Here is a 24,700-nt window from a genome sequence, read left to right as displayed (position 1 = left end):
GATTTGGCAGATTTTAGCGCATGTTCCTGATTTAGGTTTCACGACTCCATCTTTTGAGGCCTTTTCCCATCTGGGCCTAGTGCTTGAACAGATTTTCACTGGGCAAGCTGACCAAGAAACCTGGCACAAGTAATTTTAATTACACAAAGGACAATAATGATTAGGAACATATGACAGCACCACTTTAGCCATATCATTTTTGTTTTGGCACAGGCTTGTAATGATGCTGGAGGCTATACTGTCAACACTCAGCGAAGGACAGGCATGGGACAATATTACGGCTGGTGTCCCTTATTTTGAACAAACCATTGCATGTATGGTCAACACAAAGCAAAAAGAAAACAGTGAGTATATCACTCAGCGTTACACATTTTATGTAGCTATCGTAACATCACATAAGACAAGCACACAAAAGAAATAAGTATTTGTTGAACATATAAAAACAATTTGATTTGTTTTCCACGATCGTATCAGTTACGTGTTTGAATAACAAGTAGAACATTCTCGTGATGTTTTACATATTCTCTGTATGAGATTCTGACTGGCAACCCTTTTATGTCTTCTTTTTCACAGTGATGATGTTAAGTCTTGTGGAACCTGTGAAGGACCTGATAAGAGAAATTGCGCAAGCTGTGAACTCCAGTCATTTTAACTTGTCGGAGATCGCGGAAAGAATGCAGCCTGCCATAGAGCATACAATGCTGGCTGCTCAGCAGGTAATGCCCATCCTTTTGTTCCTGCTGAATCACTGTGTTTGGCTGTCAACCTAATCAAAAGTTCATGCCACTTAACTCTATGTTTTATCTTTATTCATCTTATGCCACACCCAATCTAGAAATTCCCACTTTTATTTAACACTTTTCCAAAGGTCTGTTTTAGGCTAGAAATTAAAATATTTGTAAACTTTTAGTACAGAGAAGAAAAAATACTAATTTCACAAAGGTTTTTGTCCCCTTTAACCTTTAAGAAAAAATAATTCTTGGCACTCCATAAGACTGTGGCTGTGGCCTGAATACGTGAAAACCATGGCACAGTGAAAAATTAAAATCAAGCAAATCTGGTAATCCCTACAGAATTTACCCTGCATGAATGAACCATCAAATTCTACCAAGTCACCCTGCATATATATATATATATATATATATATATATATATATATATATATATATATATATATATATATATATATATATATATATATATATATATAACATGGCTCACACGGGTATCATCACTTTTCATACTTTGGAGGGACACATATTTTTAAACTACCTTTTACATTAATTCTTTTGATGGGTGTCCACTGATGAAAAGTGATGATACCCGTGTGAGCCATGTTCCATTTACATTGTGTTCGCACATGGAGAGCTTATCAGGTATCCTCTGTCTCTCTGCCTTTCCCCCACTCTTTGTTGTGCGTTGTTTGTTACCGTCATACTAACTCAACTTGTTTTTCTCAGAGGAATGCAATGGATGGCCACACCACGCAACAAAAGATGGGAGGTGATTGACACTGTTGAATTTTGTTTGCAATTACTTTAGGCAAATGGAACATTGGAGTGCAGTGAAGCTGTGAAAGCATGGGAGCCAGTCAGAGATGCGGCTGGTTTAAACCAGGGCGTCATTGAAATGTGGTGCAACATCAGTCTGCAACCTATTCTTGAGGCTTATGGTGCTCTCCCGTATATGTGCCCCCATCTCAACATGAGTGTGAGTACAGCAAACAAAAATTGATTGGCCTACATCAAGGACTGAAAATTAGGTTAGGTTTCATGTGCATAAGAATAACAAGAGGAGATTGCATTATATTTTTATTCTGCTTTGGAATCAGGATGCTCCCCATCTTCTCAAGTCATTTAATTCCCACACATTTCATTTACTGACAATTCCTAGATGTGTATATACCAATTTCCTATCATATCAGAAACAACGTATGATTATTATATGTCACTGACATCATTAAAAATACAAATGTCAAATAATCTGCTGGTGACATTTTGACCACTTGATGGCAATGTTGAAACACTTTTCTGTGGAACATGTTTTCATTTCAGCACATGGATTTGGAACCAATCACTGTTGCTGACACTGCTGGCCGAATTTTGAATGCGACTGAATCTCTGTATCAAATCAACAAAAAACAATATCATCTGATGGAGCACATCATCACGAATGTTTCCAGCCAGTTCCATGAGTTGCTCGGCCAACCGCTCAGCCATGGAGCTGAACTTAATTTATTCCAGCAGCTCCAGCACATGCAGCTTCAAAACAGGTGACTGCACTCACAATAAGACAGAAGTGGCCAAAGTACAGTATTCATACTCTGTGTTTTTGTAAGAAGAAATACAGATAATTAAGAATTTAAGAATATCCTTTAACATCATGTTGTTATATAGCCAAGGATTTTCTCAGACTACCATGTCTTTGGGCACAAGTTGTGCTGTATTCTCTAGGCAATGTCATTTATAAAATTTGTGAAGAGGAAGCACATAACATCATACGGAAGAGTTGTTGTAGATGGAGATGGTGCGGTCAGTTTTTACATTTGTCTAAATTTGAAATCTATTTTTCAATGGCACCAATGAAATCACAATACAATGATTGTGTGCTGAATAATATATCGGACTAATAAATCTGCTGAGGAAAGGGTGAATAAAAATGGTGTTCTTCTCACATCTCATTGGATATGATAAAATGCAATATTAACATCTTTAATTACTCACACCAAGGGCATATACTCAATCTGTGAATTTAAAAATTGTTTGTCACCAGTAGATGTCCTATCTATTGGAAATGAACGGGTTGGCAGCAAATACACTTCATTGAACTTTATTTATCGGTTGTCAGCGCACCCAGTTAAAATGGATTGTGTGTTTATTGCTGTCAATGGCAGCCGATTAGTTAAAAGGTCAACATGATAATGTAGTTACAAATCAGCTAGAATAAAATCGGATGACAATGGCTATGACAATATTGGATATGTTTAGACTCTTACTTCTTATTAAAAGATTTGACGTCACGATTTCACTTTACACCAACCTAGTGTTTTTGCCCTTTTATAGTGTGAGTCCGATTTTGCCAAACAAGTTAGAATGCATTCGGACCTGCCTGGTATGCACAGTGATGCAGATGGCATAATGTAGCAAAACCATTAGTGGATGTCCAGCATAAATGTAGGCTTACATCTGGTTAAATATTAATGTTGGAGGAAATCTCTTTATGAAACAACTCTCTTAGCTAAGTTGCTCAGTGAATGCTTCCTCACACACATTTCAGTCCTCCTTTTCAGAAAGTCCTATGTATGTGCACAAGGCCACAGTGAAGTATGCTTTGAGATTTATTGATATTTCACTTTTCTACTCCACAGTTTGTCATCTTTTAAATTGCTGTCAGATGAGTTATTGACAGTGGCACCCATGCTCAGGCCATGCATAGATGGTATGGAGGAAGCACTGAGCCATATTCTGAACAACTACCACCTGATCCAAGATACCAACTCATCAGAGGAGTTCCTAAATGAGGTTGCTGTGATCATGCTCTCCTGTCTGAACACCACAGTCAACAATTTCTACTCGATGGTGGATGGCGATTTATCTGGAGTCACCAATGGATCTTTTCTTGAGCTGATGAACATTGCCATTAAAACTATCATCCACCTGAATTTATTTGGGGATGAGCCTATGGTTTATCACCATTTGGAACAATTTCTCAGATCCAATGCTACCCAAGAATTGATACAGAAGGTGGTTGAGATGTCAGTTTGGTTAGCGTCAACAGACGAATCTGGCTTAGACCTTCTGACACAAGTTCTGCCCAAGATATCGGAACTTTTGAGGCCTTTGCTCTCCATACTGACTGAGTTGGGCGTAGATACGCCTGAAATAATGGAGCTAACTGAAGATCTAGGTGGGAACTTCTTTGAAATGTTGAGGCAATTGTTAAGCAGTGACCTCTTTGCACCTATGGACCATGCTGATGGATCTCAACGGGATATTTTTGGGATTGCCCAGCCGTTGCACAAACGACGCAAGCGAGAGGCCCTGTTGTTCCCCCAGGTGAATCCCCTGAGTGACTTCATAGACCTGCTGCAAATTGACTACCCGGCAATGTTTGGACACCTCTCAGCTCCTACGCCAGAAGAAATGTTAGACACAGCTCACATGTTCGTTTCCAACACCAATCTGAACATCATAGTGAAGGGATCAACGAGGGGCATGCCATGGGCCATAAACGGCTCGAGAGAAGAAACCATCGATGCTGCTCTTGGGATTCTTTCTTTTGCCACCCTCTCCAGTGACTCTCAAATGTGAGTACAATTTTATTTGGTACTGGCTTTACCCATAAGAGGGCACGTTAATATTTTTGGTAATAAAACAAAATCATAACTTTTTGGTCATGAAGGTTCAAGACCAAAAAGTAATGATTTTCTATTTTATTTTAACATTTATAGTATACAAATCTGACATACAGGCTCGGTACTCGGCCGTTTGGTCGCCGGTAGGTTATTGATAATTACCATTTAAAATTGTTGCTCAAATTCCCTAAATACAAACTGTGAATTATTATTTTGTCATACTTAATGCCCTATTAATTATTAGGCTAAAGAAAAGCTCCAAATTTCCCGTACTTTTATTGTGTTTTGTTGGAGAACTTGTTAAGACCCTGACTGACGTCCTCCCTTCCTAAGGGGACAACTCATGTACATACAAACTCTTATACACTCACACGTCCGCTCAGTTTAACTGCTCAGGGCCATTGTTGGCTTTTATTGATGCATAGACCGTGTTGTTTTACCTTGTTTTGTCGCCGGACTCTTGGTCGCCGGACGTTTGGTCGCCGGTTGTTTGGGTCCGGGCGACCAAAAGTCCGGCGACCAAACGTCCGGTCACGTACAGGCTCATGTTTTGGTACAATTGACGGCGTTAGTTGTCAGATTCTATTTTGCTTCCAACCTCTCCCAGTCAAAGGAGATTGGATGTCCACGGCCGTCAATGGTATCCAATGGTTGAAATGATTGCCCTAATAAGGGTTAGGTTTTAATTGAATTTTTAAAAATTGAAATCTCTTCCCAAAGTTCTATACCACTATTTGTTCAATTGCAAGTACAGAATTGCAATTCTGCACCTTTATTTTCCTAGGTCATCGTTGCCTCTCTTGGCGGATGCAATTGATATGCTGCCGGATAACTTGCCATTCGCTGCCCTGCTGAAAAATACTACCAAAGCACTTGCCAGAGAATCTCAAGGTAACAGTGACTTTCATATCCTATCTAAAAATGATCCAACTAACTATAAAAATGACTGCAAATAAATGAGCGTCTAAATCTTTGCTTTCTCTAGACCCTCACACACTTTGTCCTAACTTTTGCTACAGTGACAATAATTACAAGAGCCAGACAAACTTTAGACACAGCTTCACAGATCTAATACAAGTGCAGAAAACATTTTTTATGCTTCTTTTAATAAAGACTTTCACTTATTTCAACTCCCTTCAAATATATTATGAATATATTTTATATCCTGTTTAGCCTTATTTTTCTGACAACCATTCAGCATTGTTTTAAAGCTCGTTAGCAATATACAATTCAAATAATTATCTTGTCCGCGCTTGCTAAACATCTCGCCTCTAACTCATACACAAAAGTGAACATCAATGACCTCCATTTTAATTGGCATCTAGGCTTGTAAGAATGGTCCTTCACATCACAGCCATGACTTTCATGCTTTTACATCTAACATGGACATAATCATGCAAACACATGCATACATATTTTATTACCAAAGGCCTTGAGGTGCTGACCATCATTAAATCAAATATTGTCTAATATAGCTGTGATTAAACATTCTGTCTTCACATCTTTTGGCCCAAGGTGTTGTCAGATTTGTTTTAATATATTTCATCTTCTCACTAACCCCATTTATAAGACGATCATTTGGGATGACCTTAAAATGATTCCTAGGAATAGCTTTTTCGGCATGGATCTCCAACGAGATGTTTTCGTCACTATTTGCTTTGATGTGTCCTGAATTGTAATCATGTCATTGTCTTTTTTGCTTATCTAATTCATCTCATGACTGACCCATTTTTGTTTTTTTAATTACAGAGAACCTGATACTCTTACACCATTTCATCCAGGGAACTATGCAGCTTCTGCACACCGACTTGAATGATCCGCATTACACAGAACAATATGAACAACTGAAAGCTGAGGTGTTTTTTTTCTTTTAATTTTAAAGTACACCAGAATGTAGAGAGCCATGATTGAGGAGTTACATTAACAAGTTCCTTGGTCACTGCTTTGTGTAGCACTGTAAGAACAAAAACAATAATAATTCTATGAATCCTGCATGAATGGGTTATTTTGTCACTCAGAATCCTCCTGCTCAAGCAGGGACTGGACCTGTAATGACACTATAACTTATATCTAGTTCAGGGCTCACATGTAACTTTTTTTTGGTATTTATACTCAGATTGAGCATACTTGACGGGATCATTCCGTGCTTTCAGTATCATCAGCAGGGCTGAAATAGAATTGTTGCTTTACATCAAATAACTTTAAAAACGTACAGTATGTGTAGCCAGTCTGATGGTGATGACAAAATAATGCTCGGTTTACTTTTCTCCTCCTTCTCCCAATGGGGTCTGAATCTACACTGTCACTGTAGCAGTAAGGTGTATTGACTACTGGGCCAATAGCACAGTCTATATTCGACTTCCAGTCCAATCATTTAAGTACCCAGGAGTCATATTTTCTAAACTTCTACATACTCAGCATTTCCTTCAACAAGTTTGTAGTAGCTCAGTGGTTAGCAAGTTTGACTGCCAAGGTGTGTGTTCATATCATGATTGAAGAGGAGATGACAAGAGAAGATGCAATATGATGTCACCACCATCAAGACCACTTTTATATCAATTACAGTATATAATATTTCAGTTACCATAGCACCAATCTGTTTTTGCTTGTACTTGAGGAGATAACAAGAGAAGATGCAACATGATGTCACCAGCATCGAGATTACTTTTATTTCAATTACAGTATAACACAGTTAACACAGCACCAATTTGTTTTTGCTGGTACTATTTTAGTTTTTCAATTTTTTAAATAGTAAAATTCAGACAACCACAGGTGCCAGTATTTTAGCGTAAATGTTTTTTGTCTTTTTCTTACAGTGAGCCTATAAGGCATATCTAATGGAATATTGTATAACAAGAACACATTATTGCTCAAATTGAGCCTGCTAAAACAAAGACATGCTAAAACATTCCGAATTTAATTTGTTGGCTTGTATGTTTCAGGTGTGCATGTTGGAGAATACTGAGTTTGGTCATCAACTCCTGGCAGCCTTGTCCCTTGAGCCTGGTCAATTCTGTTACAGTATTCTACCAGGCCTGCAGACATTGTTGCAGCTGTGGCAATCTAACATGACAGATTTGAACGATGCCCTCTACCAATTATTAATTGGTGATCCCAGCACCTATGACCAAAACACAGATTGGTACATTTTCTGCTTTTTAACCATATGTGTGTAACCACTTTATCTGAAACATCTCATCTCATCTTCTTCCACTTATCAGAGGTTGGGTCGCGGGGACAGCAGTTTCTGACACATTTTGTCTGAATAACTAACTGTAAATAGTCAAAAAGAAAAAGTTAAAAATATTTTTAACTTAACTATAGCAAAAAGGAAGTGGCTAAATGTAACAATAAAGCATAAAAGAGACTAACTGCATTTTTACTCAATTTTGATGGGATAATTGATAGATAATTCATTTATGTTAATGGGCCTACCTCTTCTTGAATTATAATTCCTTGCCAATAAATATTTGTGTGTTTATAGGTCTGATGTGGTTATTCAAAGTTTGGGCTTTGACATCAGCAGCTTGAATTTCCTAAACATCAACTTCACATCTCAAGGTTGTTCAGTCAAAATACATAGAACAAAATACTTTTAATATCATCCAGAAAAAAAATATGAATATTAACATATATCCTGATTTTGTTTGTTTGTCCAGAGGAAGTGACAATTGGTGAGATGCTGCAGAATGAACATGCATTTGTCCAGGATGTTCAGAAGCACACAGATTTTGATCCAGTTGCTCTCCAAATATTAATGAGAATGGTTATGCCCAAGAACCATTTACAGGTGAACAATGAGGCTCAGAAGAAATCATAGATTTTTTTTAATGAACTTGTCTTTTTTTCAGCCCTGATTTGACTTCTCTCATGCATTCAATACAGATCCTTGCTTGGTTGATGGAGCTACATCATTGCAAATCTCCAACACGTTTGACTATTGTAGAGCCAGATGTATTCCAAGCCTTCTGCTCTATGTCAACTGCAGATCAGTTCACCTTCTCTATACTTGTAGCTCGCCATCTAAATGTTGAAAAGTTCTTCCTCAGAGTAAGTGTAAATGCATAATTTGGTTTACTGTCTGCTAAAACAAGATGTAACGGCTTACTCTTGTCAGTTTATTATGTGCATTTGCACTTTCAAGTCCACCGCGTGGGAATCGAACCCACACTACCCTTACTGAAGTCAGGCGAATGAGCCACTTCACACCAGGTGCAATTTGAAATAGCATACACTCATTTATGATGCCATTACTACTTGCCAAAGAATTTTCATCTTTTTATTTTATTATAATGTTTGCCCTCACCCTTTATATTTCTCTATATAAATATTTACTATAATTTCAACGCACTTGTTTAACGTGAACTGGTTGTGACTTGTCACACTGAACTGAATTGGAACTTGTCGTTTATATATTCATCCAGGCCTTCCACTTATTATTTGTTTTAATCTTTGATGGCACTTATTTGACAGAACACATTTGTGCAGTGCAAAGAGCAAATGTGCAAAATGTGTCAGGCTTTTCTAAAAAAACTGGGTAAAATCACATCTCCTTAAATCAGCATTTGTAAGGTTTTGTGAAATGTATGCCTTCTTATCATGAAGGTGAAGTCTTATTTTTCATTCACTTTCATTAAAATGTAACCAAGGATTGAGGCATTGGGGCTAATGTGTAAAAGGTCATTTTAAAGCAGCGCTTACAGATAAATTATTATTCAGTAATATTGCATTCAAAGTGGATGTTCTTTATTACCCTGTTGTATAAAGAAAGAATAGAGGTTAGGAACAGAAATATGATACTGCTCTGTAATGTTGGCTCTTTGCTTTCAGATGCTGTTTTCAGATGAACTTGGGGGCTTGGTGGGATTTATGCTTCAGATTGCCAACCATATTGTCAAAATGATGGACAAAATCCTTCCCGCAGTTGATCAGCTGCAGAGTTACATGCTTTCCGTCGGAGAACTCAAGCTGATGGCTCAACATGAGTTTTATTTAGTGCGTAGAATTTACTTTTGAAAGCATGTTCTAATCCTGAGTGTGGATTTTTCATGAGCGATACTTTCTTTTTACCCAGGCTTCAAGACGCCTAAAGTTCAGACTCTCCACCCGAGCTACATTTGCCACCCTATCTCAAGCAATGTGCAGTCACGGTATCATACCTTTCTTTGGAATCGCTAGCTTTCCCAACCAGTTTGATCACAGCCAACTCTCCATTAACAACCGTGAGAGGGAAGAGCTGATTGAAAGGTTCAAGATTCCACGAGATGCAAGTATGTTGCGGGTGATTGTAGCTGCATTAATGTAGTCTTAATAGAAAGAACGATATAATAGATAATGTTTCCCCTATTCCTAGGCCCCTACTGTATGGATATGTACCTAGATATGGTCAGCACAAGAGGCGGTGCCATTTCTTGGGCTTTCCTCAAACCAATGCTAATGGGGAAGATCCTCTTCACACCTGATACACCTATTACCAGGGCCATTATGGAGAAGGTATACATTAGCATTATCATTGTGATTTTTGGGCTAAGATAGGTGTGAGAGTATGATATCACCATGGCAATACCCTCAAAACAGTTTTGGACCATAACCCTTTATAGCCCAAATTAAAAATATATATATTTAAAATAAAAATCCATCCAGATTACACACAATAAAATGAATAAAAACATAAATGCACTCTGATTACAGCCGCCACTCTTATTTATTTCAATTAATTTTTATACTATCAAGGGTGACACCCTTTCCGTTTGTACTGGAAGGACTGGCAGTGAATGCTGTTTTAGTTCCTTAGTCGGCAATAGATGTTCAATCAGTTTTGAAAGGCATAGTCCAAAGAACAAACTTATTCGCTCCTCCTAGTCAAATTGGATTTAAAAATCTCATTAAGTTAAAATAAGACAGGGTAAAAAACAACTAAGAGATGATTAGATTGACAGCAACCTTCAAAAGTGACAAAAGCGATGTTACTTTCTGGTGACTGCAAACCATGATCAATGCTAACATATTAAATGTTGAGCAGCCCAAAAAAAATCAATGCTGACATATTATTTTATTGCTGATCTGACAATAAAACATGGTTCAGCTTTGGGGTAATGAGTTGCAAAACCTTCTCACACAAAGGGTAATCAGTTTAATCTTTTTTTAACACAATAACGTCATGAGAATAAATTAATTGTTTGTCCAGGCCAATGCTACCCTGCAAGACTTTAGCAACCTGAAGAGGCATTCTGATGAATGGATGAAATCCTCAAAATTCCTCATTAAATCCGCCAATTTACTGGACCACACTGTGCCACTTCTTAAGGTATAAAATTATCAGGACCGCATTCTGGCAGATTATGCTCCACTCGTTCATGTTTTAAAAGCTGTTTTTTGTTTATCTTCCAGAATTCCTTGTCCAATGCCTTTGTTAAGCATTTTATTGAAATGCAGACAGACATTGATGTTGACAAAATGAAGGCAACACTCAACAACTTTTGTAAGTGTCACAATCTTGCTTTTTGTCTCAATGAGAAATTGGATATTTTCACACCAAAAGTATATATCACACCAAAGTCCAGAGTTTGCATTCTTTGATCCAGACCAAAATACACTGGACCATTTTTGTTTTGCTGTGATTTCTTTTCACATTAAAATTCTTGCTAAAGTCCCAGCACGACAAACATCGTGATGGACTGCGCAGACATTGTTCAATCATTGACAAAACAGGGAGCTGTGATGTTCAATAAACAGCATTTCTCATAATGCCTTTGGCTATGGAAGTCTGCTATTATTATTTTATAACAAGAAGAGTATCATTTCATTAATCTGTCTTTCTTCTTTTTAAAAATGTCTTACAGCAAACATAACATTGCTGTTGGAGCAGAACAAACATATAATGGATCAGATTACTGTCTTGTCCTCAGTGATGGTTAACGTCTCATCTTGTATAAAATTTGATCGCTACCAGGGTTACCAATCTTCTGAACAACTTGATGCTGATGCTCAAGAACTCGCCAAAGACCGCAATCTTTATGGAAGTGAGTTTATGTTATATTAACTCTTTCAATGGCATCAACAATGATAGATTTCCAATCAGGTGACTCTGCATTCTAAATTAGTTTGACACTCGTGAAGTTGACATGGATTAGATGTGTATCAGCATCAACGGCAGCCAATGAGTTAAATAGAAAATAAATGTGCTCAAAATCTGTAAGAAAATGTCCAGATAACAGAATTCCTTTTTGTATTGCAACTTATTAGTTAGATGAAACAGTAGTTGGTGTACAATAAGCACTTCCACTTGCTGTAATTATTCAATGTAGATTCAAGCTTTTAGTGTTGGATTTCACTATGCATTCAACAATATACGTACATTCCTATCACATGTTTAGCAATCGTTTCATTTTCAATGGCAATGCCTCATTTGTTTTCAAGGTGTCATTTTCAAGCTACCCAGCGACAACTCCTCTGTCCTGCCACCTAAAGTCAGCTACACCATCCGCATGCATCTGGACAATGTCATGCGGACAGACCGTGCCCGTAGCCCATATTTTGTGAAGGACACCCACATATCTGCTGGGCAAACCATGCGGTACAACCGGGCCTTTGTGTATCTGCAGGAGAACATTGACCGGGCAATTATTGAGATGCAAGTTGGAAAAGTTACAGATATTGCAGTGCAGCTTCAACCTTTTCCATATCCATGCCACCTTCGCGATAGGTAAGTTCACTTGAAAATAAAGACACTGTATACTTTATTGGCACAAGGTTTGAGAGAAGTTAGCACATCCGCCTTGCATCTCTAAGATTGAGAGTTCATTCACCGGTGGGAATTTGCATGCTCTCCCCGTGACTGTGTGGGTTTTCTCCGGGTGTTTCGGTTCCCTCCCACATCCCAAAAACATGCATGGTACACGCTAGTTGAACACTCTAAAATTGTTCCTCGGTATGAGTGTGAGCATGGATGGTTTTCTTCCCATTGTGCCCTGTGATTGGCTGGCCACTAATTCAAGGTGTCTCTGCCTACTGCCCACATATAGTTTGCTGGTATAGGCTACAACAAGCATGTGGCCCTTGTGAGGATAAGAGGTACAGAAATGAATGAATCCAAAATGAATTAATGAGCAAGATTTCATTAATGGGCAACAAAATTCAATAGATGCACTTGGGGAAAAAAACTCCCTAGATTACCATAAATTCCATTACTGTTTTGCATATAGGGTGCATTGAGTAAAGTATGAGCGCTCTCATAGAAAAATGAAAAGATGCACGTCCAGGCATTGATGTGGAATAATGCAAACTCTCTCATAATTTATCAGCCACTTGGGACTGTCAGTAAGTAGTCAGTCACTTGCAAGTCTCACATCATAATTGTCTCTGAAAAGAATGCATGAATATTTAAGAGTATAGTGTGTGCTTTCCACTCAAACTGTTCCCACTGCTAATGCCGGAAATGTAAAGTCTAACTACTCTGACAGTTCAATGTTTGACGTTAACATTTGGCGAACATGCAGCATAGTTTCTGGTAACTGAGCACAACATCAGTTTTTGCTTACTCTCAAGGGCTTTTAGAGACAATGCTGACAATTCACAATTGCTACAAAATCAGAACACTGTATCTGACAGGCTGCCTCCAACCTGACAAACTGATAGTCCGATCTATTACTGAGAGTACAATATCGGAGATAACAGCTGCAATACAATGTTAACTCATAAGCTGCCATTGACAGCAATTGATGTCCAATAGAATGGGAGGAATTTTCATTTCTGCCAGCCTCCTAGTCACATTGGATTGTACTTCAATCCCTGTAATGAAACATGATTACTCAATTCCACTTAAAATAGATTTGATGTCTATCATTGTAATGGCAAGGAATGAGTTAAGATAATGGAAAAAAATCAGGACAACTTCATAAGAACTCATGATTTCTGGATTATTTTATTATAATCATGACTGTTTTATTAGTATTATTATTAACAATATTAATATTATTAATTCTAATTATTATTATTGTTTTTTTATTAATATTTTTTTATTATTAATGATTTTTATTATTAATAATTTGTATTGTTATTATTAATTTATTAGGTATCTTGAAGCCATATCCTTGGTCTTCCCACTCATGCTGATGTTAGCTTGGATTCTTTTTGTGGCTGACTTTGTCAAGAAATTGGTTCATGAAAGAGAACTGGGGCTGCATCAAGTAAGGGTTCATTTTTGACTTTGTATTTATTCTTTCGAAGATACTGGAAAATCTGTGTTATATCTTTTGTTGTATTTTCTCATATCGCGCTTCAAATGATGATAGCTGTTATAGTACTATCATGCAGTAGGTAATATTACGTAATAAGGCACCACCACAATATTATGGTTATTGACATTTTGCTTTCCCTTTCAGTATATGAAAATGATGGGTGTTAATCCATTCAGCCACTTCATCGCCTGGCTCTTGGAGTGTGCTGCTTACCTGATCGTGACAATTATCATCATGACACTGATTCTCAAGCATGGTGGCATCCTCTCCCACAGCAATGGCTTCCTCTTGTTCTTGTACCTAAGCGACTATGGCTTGACAATCCTGGCCTTCAGTTACATGATCAGCTCCTTTTTCGACAAGACCTACATTGCTGGTCTTAGTGGTAGCCTCTTTTACATGATCTGTTTCTTCCCATACATTGTGGTATTGGCAGTGGAGTCCAGTCTCAACATTTACCAGAAGAGTGCACTGGTGAGGGATCTTTATTTATTAGATTTTTTTTCTTTATATCTACTAAATTCAATTCTGTTCCTACAACTAAACAACTTTCAATATGGTCGCTATTATAGAAAAGACGTAGACTCACAAAGATCTGACAGATATTTCCAGATTTGGTTGCTCTTTGTATGTTTAATTAATCCATTAATTCATTCAGTTTTATTTACCAATGCCTCATTTTCCCACAGAGCCTATTTTCCCCATGCTGTTTCAGTTATGCTAGTCAGTATATCTCTCTCTATGAGTCTATGGAAGAAGGTATGAATTTCTTACCTGCATCAGAAAATGATTTATTAGACATTGTAAACACGCGAGTCGATAAAAGTTGACGTTTTTGTTTTTTAGGTATTCAGTGGAGCAATTCATATTCGTCCCCCCTAGCTGGAGACACATCTTCTTTTGGTTGGCTGTGCTGGATGATGCTCATCGACTCAATTATCTACTTCACGATCGGGATGTACATCCGCATGGTTTTCCCAGGTGAATTCTAGAGAATTTGAATCAATTGAGAACCGAGATGTCAAAATTAATCGATTAATTCATTATATGGGCAGCCCAGTGGACTTTTGTTTTGAATTGATCAGCATTTCACCAGTTTTCTACAAGTTACAGACTATAATGGTGACTGGATTATAAGCAATGTATAGAAAAATAATAATAGCCAAATTAATCAATAATGAAGATACAATAATAGTTTGAATAACCTGTAAAATAACTTGTTGTACAGGAAGTACTTTTACTAGTGTATATAAAACCAACAACCCTTTACAGTAAAAAAAAGTTTTAGACCTGGATGTTTTGGCTAGAAGAAATGTCTACTATTTACAGTATATAAACCAGTAGGTAGTAGTGTATAAATACACGGAGAAGAGGAATGTTGCTTTTCGATTAACATCATGTGATTCATCTGTGTATGCAATTGTGATTCAAATGAGCATTTTATTGAAGATAAATTCAATCTGTACTCATGTCTTATGCGGAGTGTTTCCCAGATGAAGCAGGCGTTATTGTTTAGGAATTGGTTTATACCTGCTTTCAGTACTTTCATGATTCTTTTCTTTTTCATGTTCAATCAGGCAAATATGGCATCCCTGCTCCATGGTACTTCCCCTTTACAGCCTCCTTTTGGGCTGACCTTTTTGACTGCTCTAGAAAGTCACAAAAAGGTGGCAAAGGACTTTTGTTTACCAACACCATGAATACAAACCTACCTGTGTTCTCTGGAAGCAAGGGGAAAGGTAAAAAAAGTAATTACATCCTAACAATTACGAGCGAGCACAGTTTGTTCACTCTGATTGGAGAATCTCTCGCTTTGTTGTCTTTTCATGATCTTTTATATTTATACTCCATATTAAAGTACCTCATTGTACAGTATTTCTCTCACTCTCTCCATTCAGTATGTCCTTAATACAATGGTTGTTTGGTTTACATTTTGCATTTGTTCATTCTCTCAGGTCAGAGCAAACTGTTTTCTCAAACTGGTGAAGACTTCTCTCATCTACCAGTGGGCGTTGCCCTTCAAGGTCTCACTAAAATCTATGATGATCGAGTAGGCATTAAAAACCTTAACGTTTCCTTCTACGAGGGCCATGTCACATCATTGCTCGGTCACAATGGCGCTGGCAAGACTACTACCATGTATGTAAACTGTCACACTTGTCCTTTTTTGTGTCTCAAGAAAATTTAAGCAATGAACATGTATGGGTCACTCATTGCAACTCAATACTTCCATTGAGGAGGTTCGATGCCCAATCCATTTTGACTGAGAGAGGCTGACAGCAAATGATCGTTGCCAACCTCCCCATCAAAATGGATTGGAGGTCGAGTGTCATCTATGCCAATGAAAGATTAGGATTCACAGTCAGTTGCCCCTGTTTAAATGTAATGGACATCTATTTTTGTTGATGTTTATCATTTCTATTAAGCCTTTATAGGACACTCAATGAGCTCATTTGCACATTGTTGATGGTGCTAGACGCCTAATCCATTTTGACAGTTAGGGACTGACATCGAATGTGGTAAAATTGGGTCACATGGGCCATACTTGTATAGCAATTGTTAATATTGTGGCTTACATGGCCCAAAATGGGATGTCCATGTATGTAGAAGCCAGGTCTTTATTTTATTTTAATTTCCTAAATAGTCACCTGTCCTATAAAGGATTAAAATACTTTACTGCATAGATATTTTCTTTGAATCTGATTTATGCCAATCAATTATGAATGGATAACATTTTGGGGATGATATTATCATTTACAATTTTCCCAACAGGGTAGAACCACTACTTTCTCATATGAGAAATTACATGGAACACTTTGAAATACACCTCATAAGGAGTTCCATTCCACACCAGACAAAGCTTTTGTATTAGGTCTCATTACTTTGTGGGTGCTACGTGTAAGGACTCAAGATTAGTTTAGTGATTGCATTCCACCTAGTTATATCCTAGCCCAGATAAAAATGACCAATGGCCAGCTGCACTGTCCACATAAAATACATATCTAATAAACTTCAGTTTATATTATGATTTATCGTACAGTATTAATTAAATTGAATGCTAAAACAATGCACAGTGTATCGTAAATGTTACACTCTGTGTGCTTAGGTCTCTACTCACGGGCCTCTTTCCACCGTCATCTGGGAATATAGAAGTGTATGGACGAGACATGGAAACAGATTTGGCTGCCATCCGCAAAGATTTGGGTGTGTGCATGCAATATGATGTTCTCTTTGACCACATGACTACCAAGGAGCACCTGCTGCTCTATGGCCAAATAAAGGCCCCACAATGGTCCCTCGGAGAATTGCATGAGCAAGTCAGAACGTAAGTGTTTACTCATCCAGATTCTAATGAATGCTTACTATTATATTGCTCTTAGCAAGGTTGGGGTAAGCTCTCAGGATCATGTCTTGATTTTTCCATGATGCAGTAATGTAATATAGTGTATTTTGATGGCCTTTATTTTTTTTATCAGCCATGGTGAAACAGTGCTTTTTGTTCAGATGACACTATCTCCCGTTAATAAAAATGAAATGTGGAAAGTTGTTACAGCGCCTAGAATTGAATGCCGATTGTACTCTGGAGAAAAAGTTAAACATGGTTGTAGTCAAGCATACTCTCTTGCCACACTTTATTTATACTCATCTCCGGTGATAAAGATAACGTAATTTATCCACCTGTTACCCTGAAAATATGGTTTTCAATTTGACATCTCAACAGCATGGTCATATCGTAAGATACTTATATGGCCATTAGTTGCAGGGAGAGAATACTGATGTAGCATGAGTTTTCTAAGGATTTTTTTCTATTCTTTACTATGTTTGCTCAATTTCCAAGGCTACAGTGATCAATCTGTTTTAATAGAAATAAATGTAACCATCCACCAACCAAACCACTTCAGAAAAAAAGTATAAAATGCATGTGTGCATTATGTCAACATGTGGTTCGCTTCATTTCTTTCCACTAATTCATCTTCCAGGATCCTGGAGGACACAGGCATGTACACTCACCGACACAAGCGGGTGGGCGCACTTTCTGGAGGCATGAAGCGCAAGTTATCAATTGCCATTGCATTCATTGGTGGCTCTCGCTTGGTGGTGCTCGATGAACCCACCACAGGCATTGATCCGTGTTCCAGGCGCAGCATCTGGGATATAATCATCCAAAATAAACAGAGTGAGTCAGAGCTCTCTCCATCATGCTCATGGTTGATTATTAACTTATTGGCTGCAATTGACGATGCTAGACGTCCATTTCATTTAGATTGGGAGAAACTAGCAGTGAATGATCGCTGACAGACCCTCTCAGTCAAAATAGTTTGGATGGATAACACCCTCCATGGCACTAAAACACAAGGATTCACAGCCAGTGCTCTCGGTTTGAAATGAATTGGATGTCTATCGCTGTCAATGGCACACATCGATTCATTTTCTGCACTGCTTATCTTCACCAGTGTCGCGGGGGTGCTGGAGTCTATCTCAGATAGCTATGGGCACAGGCTGGGGACAGCCTGAATTGGTGGCCAGCTAATAGCATGGCAGAAGGAGACAGACAACCATTCATGCTCACACTCTTACTTAGGGGCAATTTAGAGATCAACCAGCACACCATGCATATTTTTGGGATGTGGAAGGAACCTGGAGTACCCGTAGAAAACCCACACAAGTCTGGGAAGAACATGCAAACCCCCCAGGTCTGAAGGTGGGATCAAACCATCAATCTCAGAACTGTGGGGCCGATGCGCTAACCACTCGCCTAACACGCCGGTATCATTAAAAAAAAATCAAATTAAAAGATAAAACTGCCAGTGTTGTTTTTAGTTATTTATTATATTCATTCACTTTTGTATTATTTATGAATAGTGATTTTAATTTGGAATTTCATTTGTTAGTTATCAGCTTTAAAGTATGGTTAGGAGCCATAACCAGAGTGCATTTGTTTTTGTTCATTCCAATTATGTTTTAGTTAACATTAAATTCATTTGCAATTGTATTCTAAATAAATAAATAAATTATGGCTAATAAAAAAAAAACATAATTAAAGTTGGGACCTGGCATTTAGATTTTTGGACAACGATAACATTTTGTAACCTACATGACCAAAAATGTGACGTCCACATGCAAGATCTTGATGAGACTAAGTTAAAAGACTAAACTACCAAAATTCATCACTTGCCTTATTGGTGGTTTAAGTTCAGTTCAAGAGTTGATTTATCATTGAGTAAATTTGCTGTGGTGCTTGAGTGGTTAGCAGGTCTGCCTCGATCCCCAGTTGAATGTTCTAAATTGTCCCTAGGTATGAGTAGGGTTAGAGTTAGCGTGAATGGTTGTTTGTCTCATTGTGCCATGTGATTAACTGGCAACCAATTCAGGGTGTCCCCCACTTACTGCCCACAGTTGGCTTGGATAGGCTCCAACACTTCTGCATCCCTTTTGAGGGTAAGTGGTATGAAAGCAAGAATGAGTTTGCTGTTTTAACTGCTCAACTGAGCTACAGAGTAAATTCATCAAAGAGCAAATGTTTTGTTTTTTGTCTTAGGTCTTTATCTGGATTAATACTCAATTGTGTTTTTGTGTTTGTTTACACTTTTTCAGGGCACACTATCATCATGTCCACCCATCACCTGGACGAGGCTGAAATGCTGAGTGACCGCATAGCCTTCCTAGAGCAAGGAGGGTTGAAATGTTGTGGCTCACCTTTCTATCTGAAAGACAAGCTTGGCCAAGGCTACAAACTCACTCTGTCTAAAAAGGTAATTTTAGTAACTAAGTCAAGCATGTGATACCACTTAATGTCAATGAAACAACGAACCGTTTTCTTTTTCACCACGTCCATTCGGAGTAATGATAAAAAACACTTTTTTTTAATCATATAGAGACGATTAATTCTCTTTCCGAACCACTTCAGGTGCAGATTTCCGAGTCTGAGCGCTTTGACGATGCTGATATGAAGGCTTTCATCCAAACGCACATACCTGAAGCACGCCTAAAAGAGGCCCAAGGGGGCGACCTGATCTACACTCTGCCCCAATTTTCCTCATCTAATGCCTCCTCTTATAGCTCACTTTTAACAGCACTGGATGCCAACCTTGATGACCTACAGCTGGCAGGCTATGGTGTCTCTGATACCACCCTAGAAGAGGTAAGCTTGGTCATTTACTTAAAACTATATTCTTGTTCATCCTGTTTAGGGCATTGGAATTTTAATTGTTCTGGCTGTGTTATACGATAATTTGGTATTGAAAGAGTGAACTGATTATCTCATGTTCTGTTGTTTTCTCTTCTGCTTCATCTGTGTAGGTATTCCTACATTTGATTGAAGAAAGCAACCAAAGTGTGCAAGACAGACCCTTTTCTATCTCAGAGACAATTTCAGAGACCAACTCTACCGAGAGTTTCCCTGCAGATCCATGTGACATTTTTGCGACTTCTGACAAAATTGGTACGCATAATTATGTATATATACTTGATTGATGTCCTGAATTAAAATAATTTTGGCAGGATATTACCATCATAACATTGGGATATTACTTTATCACTCTTGATATTATGACCTTTTTCCCTTTTTATAAACTGCAGTCCAATTTTTACATTTTTATTAAGGCACAAAAAGCCTTCCCATCTTTGCTCTCCACCAATTCCAAATATTGTACTTAGTGTTTTATTCATCTAGCCAACAGTAGAGAAAAGTGAGCGATTGATTCATTTCAGTGTTGTGTTTTTCAACCCTTTTCTCAAGGCCTGACCAGTTCCAATAGAGTACAAGGCATGTCACTTGCTTGGCAACAAATCAAAGCCATATTGATCAAGCGGTTCCATCACAGCCGCAGAAACTACAGAGGCCTAATCTCCCAAATCCTACTTCCTGTATTATTTGTGACACTTGCCATGGGCCTGGGCTCCATCAAGAATGATTTGTTGCACTATCCTGAACTGGAGCTTAGCCCTGCACTCTACAACTTCGGACCAGGCTACTCTTTTTTCAGGTGGGTCACACACACTAAGTCGCTCATCCATCAATCAATATCAAGTTCCCTTGCCTTAATTCATGTAATGGATGTCAAAGTCTTTGGATGAGACCGCACGTTAATTTAGCGGTTTGTCCAAAACATTGTGTTTCTATAGATGTATCTCTCTTAATACAATGCTTATTAACGCATAATTACCACAAAGCAATTTGTTTTTTAATATAATATTAGGGAGACTGATGCATCTTGTTGCTTGAAAATGGTGCAACATGTCCTGCATAAAACTTTTATGTATCACAAAGTTGAGGTTCTTTGAAAGGCGAACATTGCCTCAGGGGGAATAAAGGTGGAGAATACAATGTGTGTTGAATCAATGCATGATTAAAGTGAATAACATTAAAAGTGTCACGGGGGGTTGTCTTTGCCCTGAATAGCGTTTCTATTTGATCAAGGATGCAGAATATGTACTGAAGAAAATGCTAAGGTGACATTCCAAGATCAAGTTTTTCAGTGGTTTCTTTATTCAATATAAAGGTTGATGTTTATGAGTATTTTCTTTATTGAAGGATTTAGTTAGACCGGTGTTGGAGGGAACATTTTTGCTCTAGAATGCATCATCAAAAGGGGAATTTGCTTCAAACATATAATTTAGCCCATTATTTGTTATGAATTTTCACAGAGACGAAAATGGACAATCCCGCCAACTGGCAAACACAATGATGTCATTCCCTGGAATGGATAACAGCTGCCTCGATCAGTCCAGAAACCCGTATGTAAACATATCAACACACAAGAATCTCCATTTATTAGTCGTTCATTCATTCATTCATTTTCTGTACCGCTGTATTGTAGTGCTGTATTGGTACTGGCACAACACTGCTGGTTGTCATTCATCCCTTACCTCTACATTACTCGGTTTCATTTATCTAATTTACCTCCTTGTATATTTTAGCAGCTCTCATGATCGTCCTTCTTATTTTTCGTGTGTTTGACTGGATGGTATGTCAGGGAAAGACTACAGAACAGTTTTGCCATTCAAAAGCATAATTCGTATTCCATAAACAACTCCCGTTTATTACAGATATTTTCTCCTTACTGTCACGGAATCACTGTTGAGACTCATGAAGTATACCTCGGAGCTATTTTACAGCTCCCTGGCCCCCGGAAGATGCATAAAAATCCAACATTGCAAAGAGATTGAATGTTTTGCCTGCAAATTACAACAATGAGTGTGTGCTGCAGACCTTCGCAAATCAAATCTCCCATCTCCATGTTGTCCTTCAGTTTTAGAGCAATAAACCTTGCATAACATGATCTAAAAACTCCTCATTTATGGATTGACACTGACAATTTAATATTTTCTGTGTGACTTTTGACAGTTTTTTATGCGCTAAATTTGTGCCAAACAGACTTTTTTTAAAGACTCCATGTAAAGTGCACGAATAGCCAGATGCAAAATACATGAATGTCAAGCCGCACAAATTTAAATCTTTGAACATTTTTCAATAGTACACAAAATGGCAGTCAAGTCCTTAGTGCTTGCAGCTGCCCCACTCTATAATTAGGTCCCCTTTATTTTACATCTCCTTGGATGGAGTGGAAGACATCATATGTACTCATGTCAAGATACGTTCATGCCAGTGGATTGCACTCCCATTTAATACTGATTGCTGTGATTTTTTTCTTTCTTTCAAGGATATGCACAAGTCAACCCAAAAGTTGGAATTCAAGAGGGAAAAATTCCATATCATCTAGTGACTGTAAATGTACAATTGAAGATCAGGTGAGAGACAATGAGAATGTAACTTTAATCGCCACATCGCCTATGTTGGCAGCTACACTATCGTTGAATGATTTTTGATTCATTCCCAAATATCATGCAGACTTGTCGTGGGGAAAAATTCCAACCAGCCTCTTTGGAGATCCCATCTTCTCAGATGGTTTACAACCTGAGTGAAATCAATGTGGAGAATTATTTGTTAACAACGGCAAATGCCTTTGTCAGAAACAGGTAAGGTTCAAGAAACTAACATATTTGTTAATATTTACCAAAGCACAGAAAGGATGTTTCCACAACCAACTTTATCTCCCAGGTATGGTGGATTTGAATTTGGAATGAAACTCCCGTCTGACCTACAAATGGATCTTATTGCCAAGTCTGAAAATGCCACCTTATCCAAGGTATCACTCTCTTCTCTGTCGCATTTCTAATTGTGGGGATGCTTGCAAAGGAAGATAAAGCTCCCCACATATAATATTCACATGATTTTTTCCGTGTCCACATTTTTGGCACAGAAGACGCACTTTTCCGAATTCCCCAACTTCAAAACATTCCAAAAATTCAGACATTTTTTTTAAAGAAGTGAAGTCACACTCTAGCAAAAACCCCAAACCAAGAAAAAGTGACCTAAGTAGCCTAAAATTAACAAAGGGACCTTAAATTAATTCATTTCCTCCCATTTACAAAGACAGACATCCAATTCATTTATAGTGTAAGGCCAACTTTTAAGTCTCATTTTTCAGTGTCATTGATGTTGCCTGGGATAGTCTTTTGTCCCTCTCAGTCAAAATAGATCAGGTGTCTAGCACCATCAAAGGTAACCAACAAGTTAACAAAGAGGTGACCCAAAAATGCCCCCAAATTAATCAGAAGTGACTAAAGAGACAGAGTTAAAAATCCCCAATTTCTCCAGAAATGTCAGTTTCTAGGCTTTTGTAACTTCCATGGTGGAATAATACCTTAAAATTTGAACATGGTCTCACATCATTATGTTGAATTTTTGCCTACACACACGTGTGCATTTGTCTGTGTGTTTGTGTAGGTTTGGTTCAACCCTGAGGGCTACCACACAATGCCAGCATATTTAAACAGCCTCAACAATCTCATCCTACGCTCCAAACTTCCAGCAGAGAAGGATCCAAAGAAATACGGTATGCTGTGAAGTACTTGTGAATACAAGCTCAGTATTCGTATCACATGCAAATACAGCAATAAAGAGGAGTTAACACAGGTCTTCAAATTATGTATACTGTGCCACTGTAAAGATTAGACTAGACATTTTAATAAACTTATCCATTACATGTAAACACACTTTAAATGTTAGTGTACAATATTGCACACTCATTGAGGTGTGTGATCCAGGAAGGCTAGTTATGACAGTTTTCAGCTTTAAGTTTTGGACACAGACCTCCTTAACCCTTATATAATAGACTTCCCACTCTAGGTTAGAACCTGCCTACGGATGTGTCAGCACACTTGGGCTCACCTAAAAAAGAGTAATCGTGAGAGTAACCAATCTTTTCATTATACATAGCAGATATGTTTGCTTAACTGTTCATTAGTAATTTGTGCTAAACAGAGCTAAAACAGGTATTTGCATGCATAGAGATGGGGTCTGTAAGTTCTTGACACATGGGTTTTTATATGTATGAAAATGCTCAATGGTTTTATTAGACAAAACAAAAGCTAAAATACATTTTTGTACAAAGATTAACATGTTATGATGCTCATATTTTCTTGTTTTACTACCGTATTTTCTGCACTATAAGGTGCAACTTAAAGACTTCAATTTTATCAAAAGCCAACAGCCCGCCTTGTATATAGATGGATATTGGTTAATCATTGTATTAAATTTAGCACGGCTCCATATTCTAGTTGATACATAACACAACTCCTAACCACTACTACTATTAGTACTACCACACCTCTATCTAGTGTGGGGGTGGGCAAACTATTCCACAAATGGCCGCAGTGGGTGTTTCGTTCCAACCCCTTAGGGGAAACTTTTCAACCAACCGGGTATGTTAGATATACAATCAGTGGATTGCAGTCAGGTGCTTCTTCTTTCAGCAGAAATCTAATTGGTTAAACTGTCTATGTTGGATAAGTTGGAACAAATAACTGCACCCACAGTGGCCCTCAAGGACCGGATTGCCCACCCCTGATCTAGTGAATGTATAACACAATCCCCTACTAATCATACTACTACTACCACTACCACCACTACTAGTAATATGGTGCGGAAAATACGGTATATTAATCATATTTTTTTATGCTTCTGCTGCAGCAATTTCAGTTTCCAGCCATCCCTACTTTGGGCGCACAGATGAAGATGACTCAATGTAAATTGCACTTTTCA

At 38.0% G+C, this 24,700-nt stretch overlaps 1 protein-coding gene across 1 annotated transcript in view; it reads left to right on the top strand.

Annotated features, from left to right (window-relative positions):
• Positions 1-24,700, top strand: part of abca12 (ATP-binding cassette, sub-family A (ABC1), member 12) — a 52,646-nt gene that overhangs the window by 15,529 nt on the left and 12,417 nt on the right. The window contains exons 22-58 of the mRNA XM_077616600.1: positions 2-129; positions 214-344; positions 574-716; positions 1,543-1,710; positions 2,055-2,272; positions 3,368-4,306; positions 5,139-5,245; positions 6,104-6,210; positions 7,297-7,496; positions 7,839-7,915; positions 8,014-8,144; positions 8,240-8,404; positions 9,185-9,349; positions 9,429-9,624; positions 9,708-9,847; positions 10,542-10,661; positions 10,745-10,835; positions 11,197-11,376; positions 11,774-12,059; positions 13,428-13,542; positions 13,738-14,067; positions 14,283-14,352; positions 14,440-14,574; positions 15,171-15,332; positions 15,549-15,732; positions 16,700-16,918; positions 17,574-17,770; positions 19,189-19,346; positions 19,502-19,735; positions 19,894-20,035; positions 20,333-20,579; positions 21,241-21,330; positions 22,257-22,344; positions 22,445-22,572; positions 22,655-22,742; positions 23,384-23,492; positions 24,629-24,683. Of these exons, the coding sequence (XP_077472726.1) occupies positions 2-129; positions 214-344; positions 574-716; positions 1,543-1,710; positions 2,055-2,272; positions 3,368-4,306; positions 5,139-5,245; positions 6,104-6,210; positions 7,297-7,496; positions 7,839-7,915; positions 8,014-8,144; positions 8,240-8,404; positions 9,185-9,349; positions 9,429-9,624; positions 9,708-9,847; positions 10,542-10,661; positions 10,745-10,835; positions 11,197-11,376; positions 11,774-12,059; positions 13,428-13,542; positions 13,738-14,067; positions 14,283-14,352; positions 14,440-14,574; positions 15,171-15,332; positions 15,549-15,732; positions 16,700-16,918; positions 17,574-17,770; positions 19,189-19,346; positions 19,502-19,735; positions 19,894-20,035; positions 20,333-20,579; positions 21,241-21,330; positions 22,257-22,344; positions 22,445-22,572; positions 22,655-22,742; positions 23,384-23,492; positions 24,629-24,683 (6,443 nt within the window). The remainder of the gene's footprint in view (position 1; positions 130-213; positions 345-573; positions 717-1,542; positions 1,711-2,054; positions 2,273-3,367; positions 4,307-5,138; positions 5,246-6,103; positions 6,211-7,296; positions 7,497-7,838; positions 7,916-8,013; positions 8,145-8,239; positions 8,405-9,184; positions 9,350-9,428; positions 9,625-9,707; positions 9,848-10,541; positions 10,662-10,744; positions 10,836-11,196; positions 11,377-11,773; positions 12,060-13,427; positions 13,543-13,737; positions 14,068-14,282; positions 14,353-14,439; positions 14,575-15,170; positions 15,333-15,548; positions 15,733-16,699; positions 16,919-17,573; positions 17,771-19,188; positions 19,347-19,501; positions 19,736-19,893; positions 20,036-20,332; positions 20,580-21,240; positions 21,331-22,256; positions 22,345-22,444; positions 22,573-22,654; positions 22,743-23,383; positions 23,493-24,628; positions 24,684-24,700) is intronic.

The sequence above is a fragment of the Stigmatopora argus genome, chromosome 13 (assembly GCF_051989625.1).
Source record: "Stigmatopora argus isolate UIUO_Sarg chromosome 13, RoL_Sarg_1.0, whole genome shotgun sequence".
Classification (NCBI taxonomy): Eukaryota; Metazoa; Chordata; class Actinopteri; order Syngnathiformes; family Syngnathidae; genus Stigmatopora; species Stigmatopora argus.
Note: the sequence above shows the minus strand (reverse complement) of the source record. Positions and strands in the feature narration are given on the sequence as shown.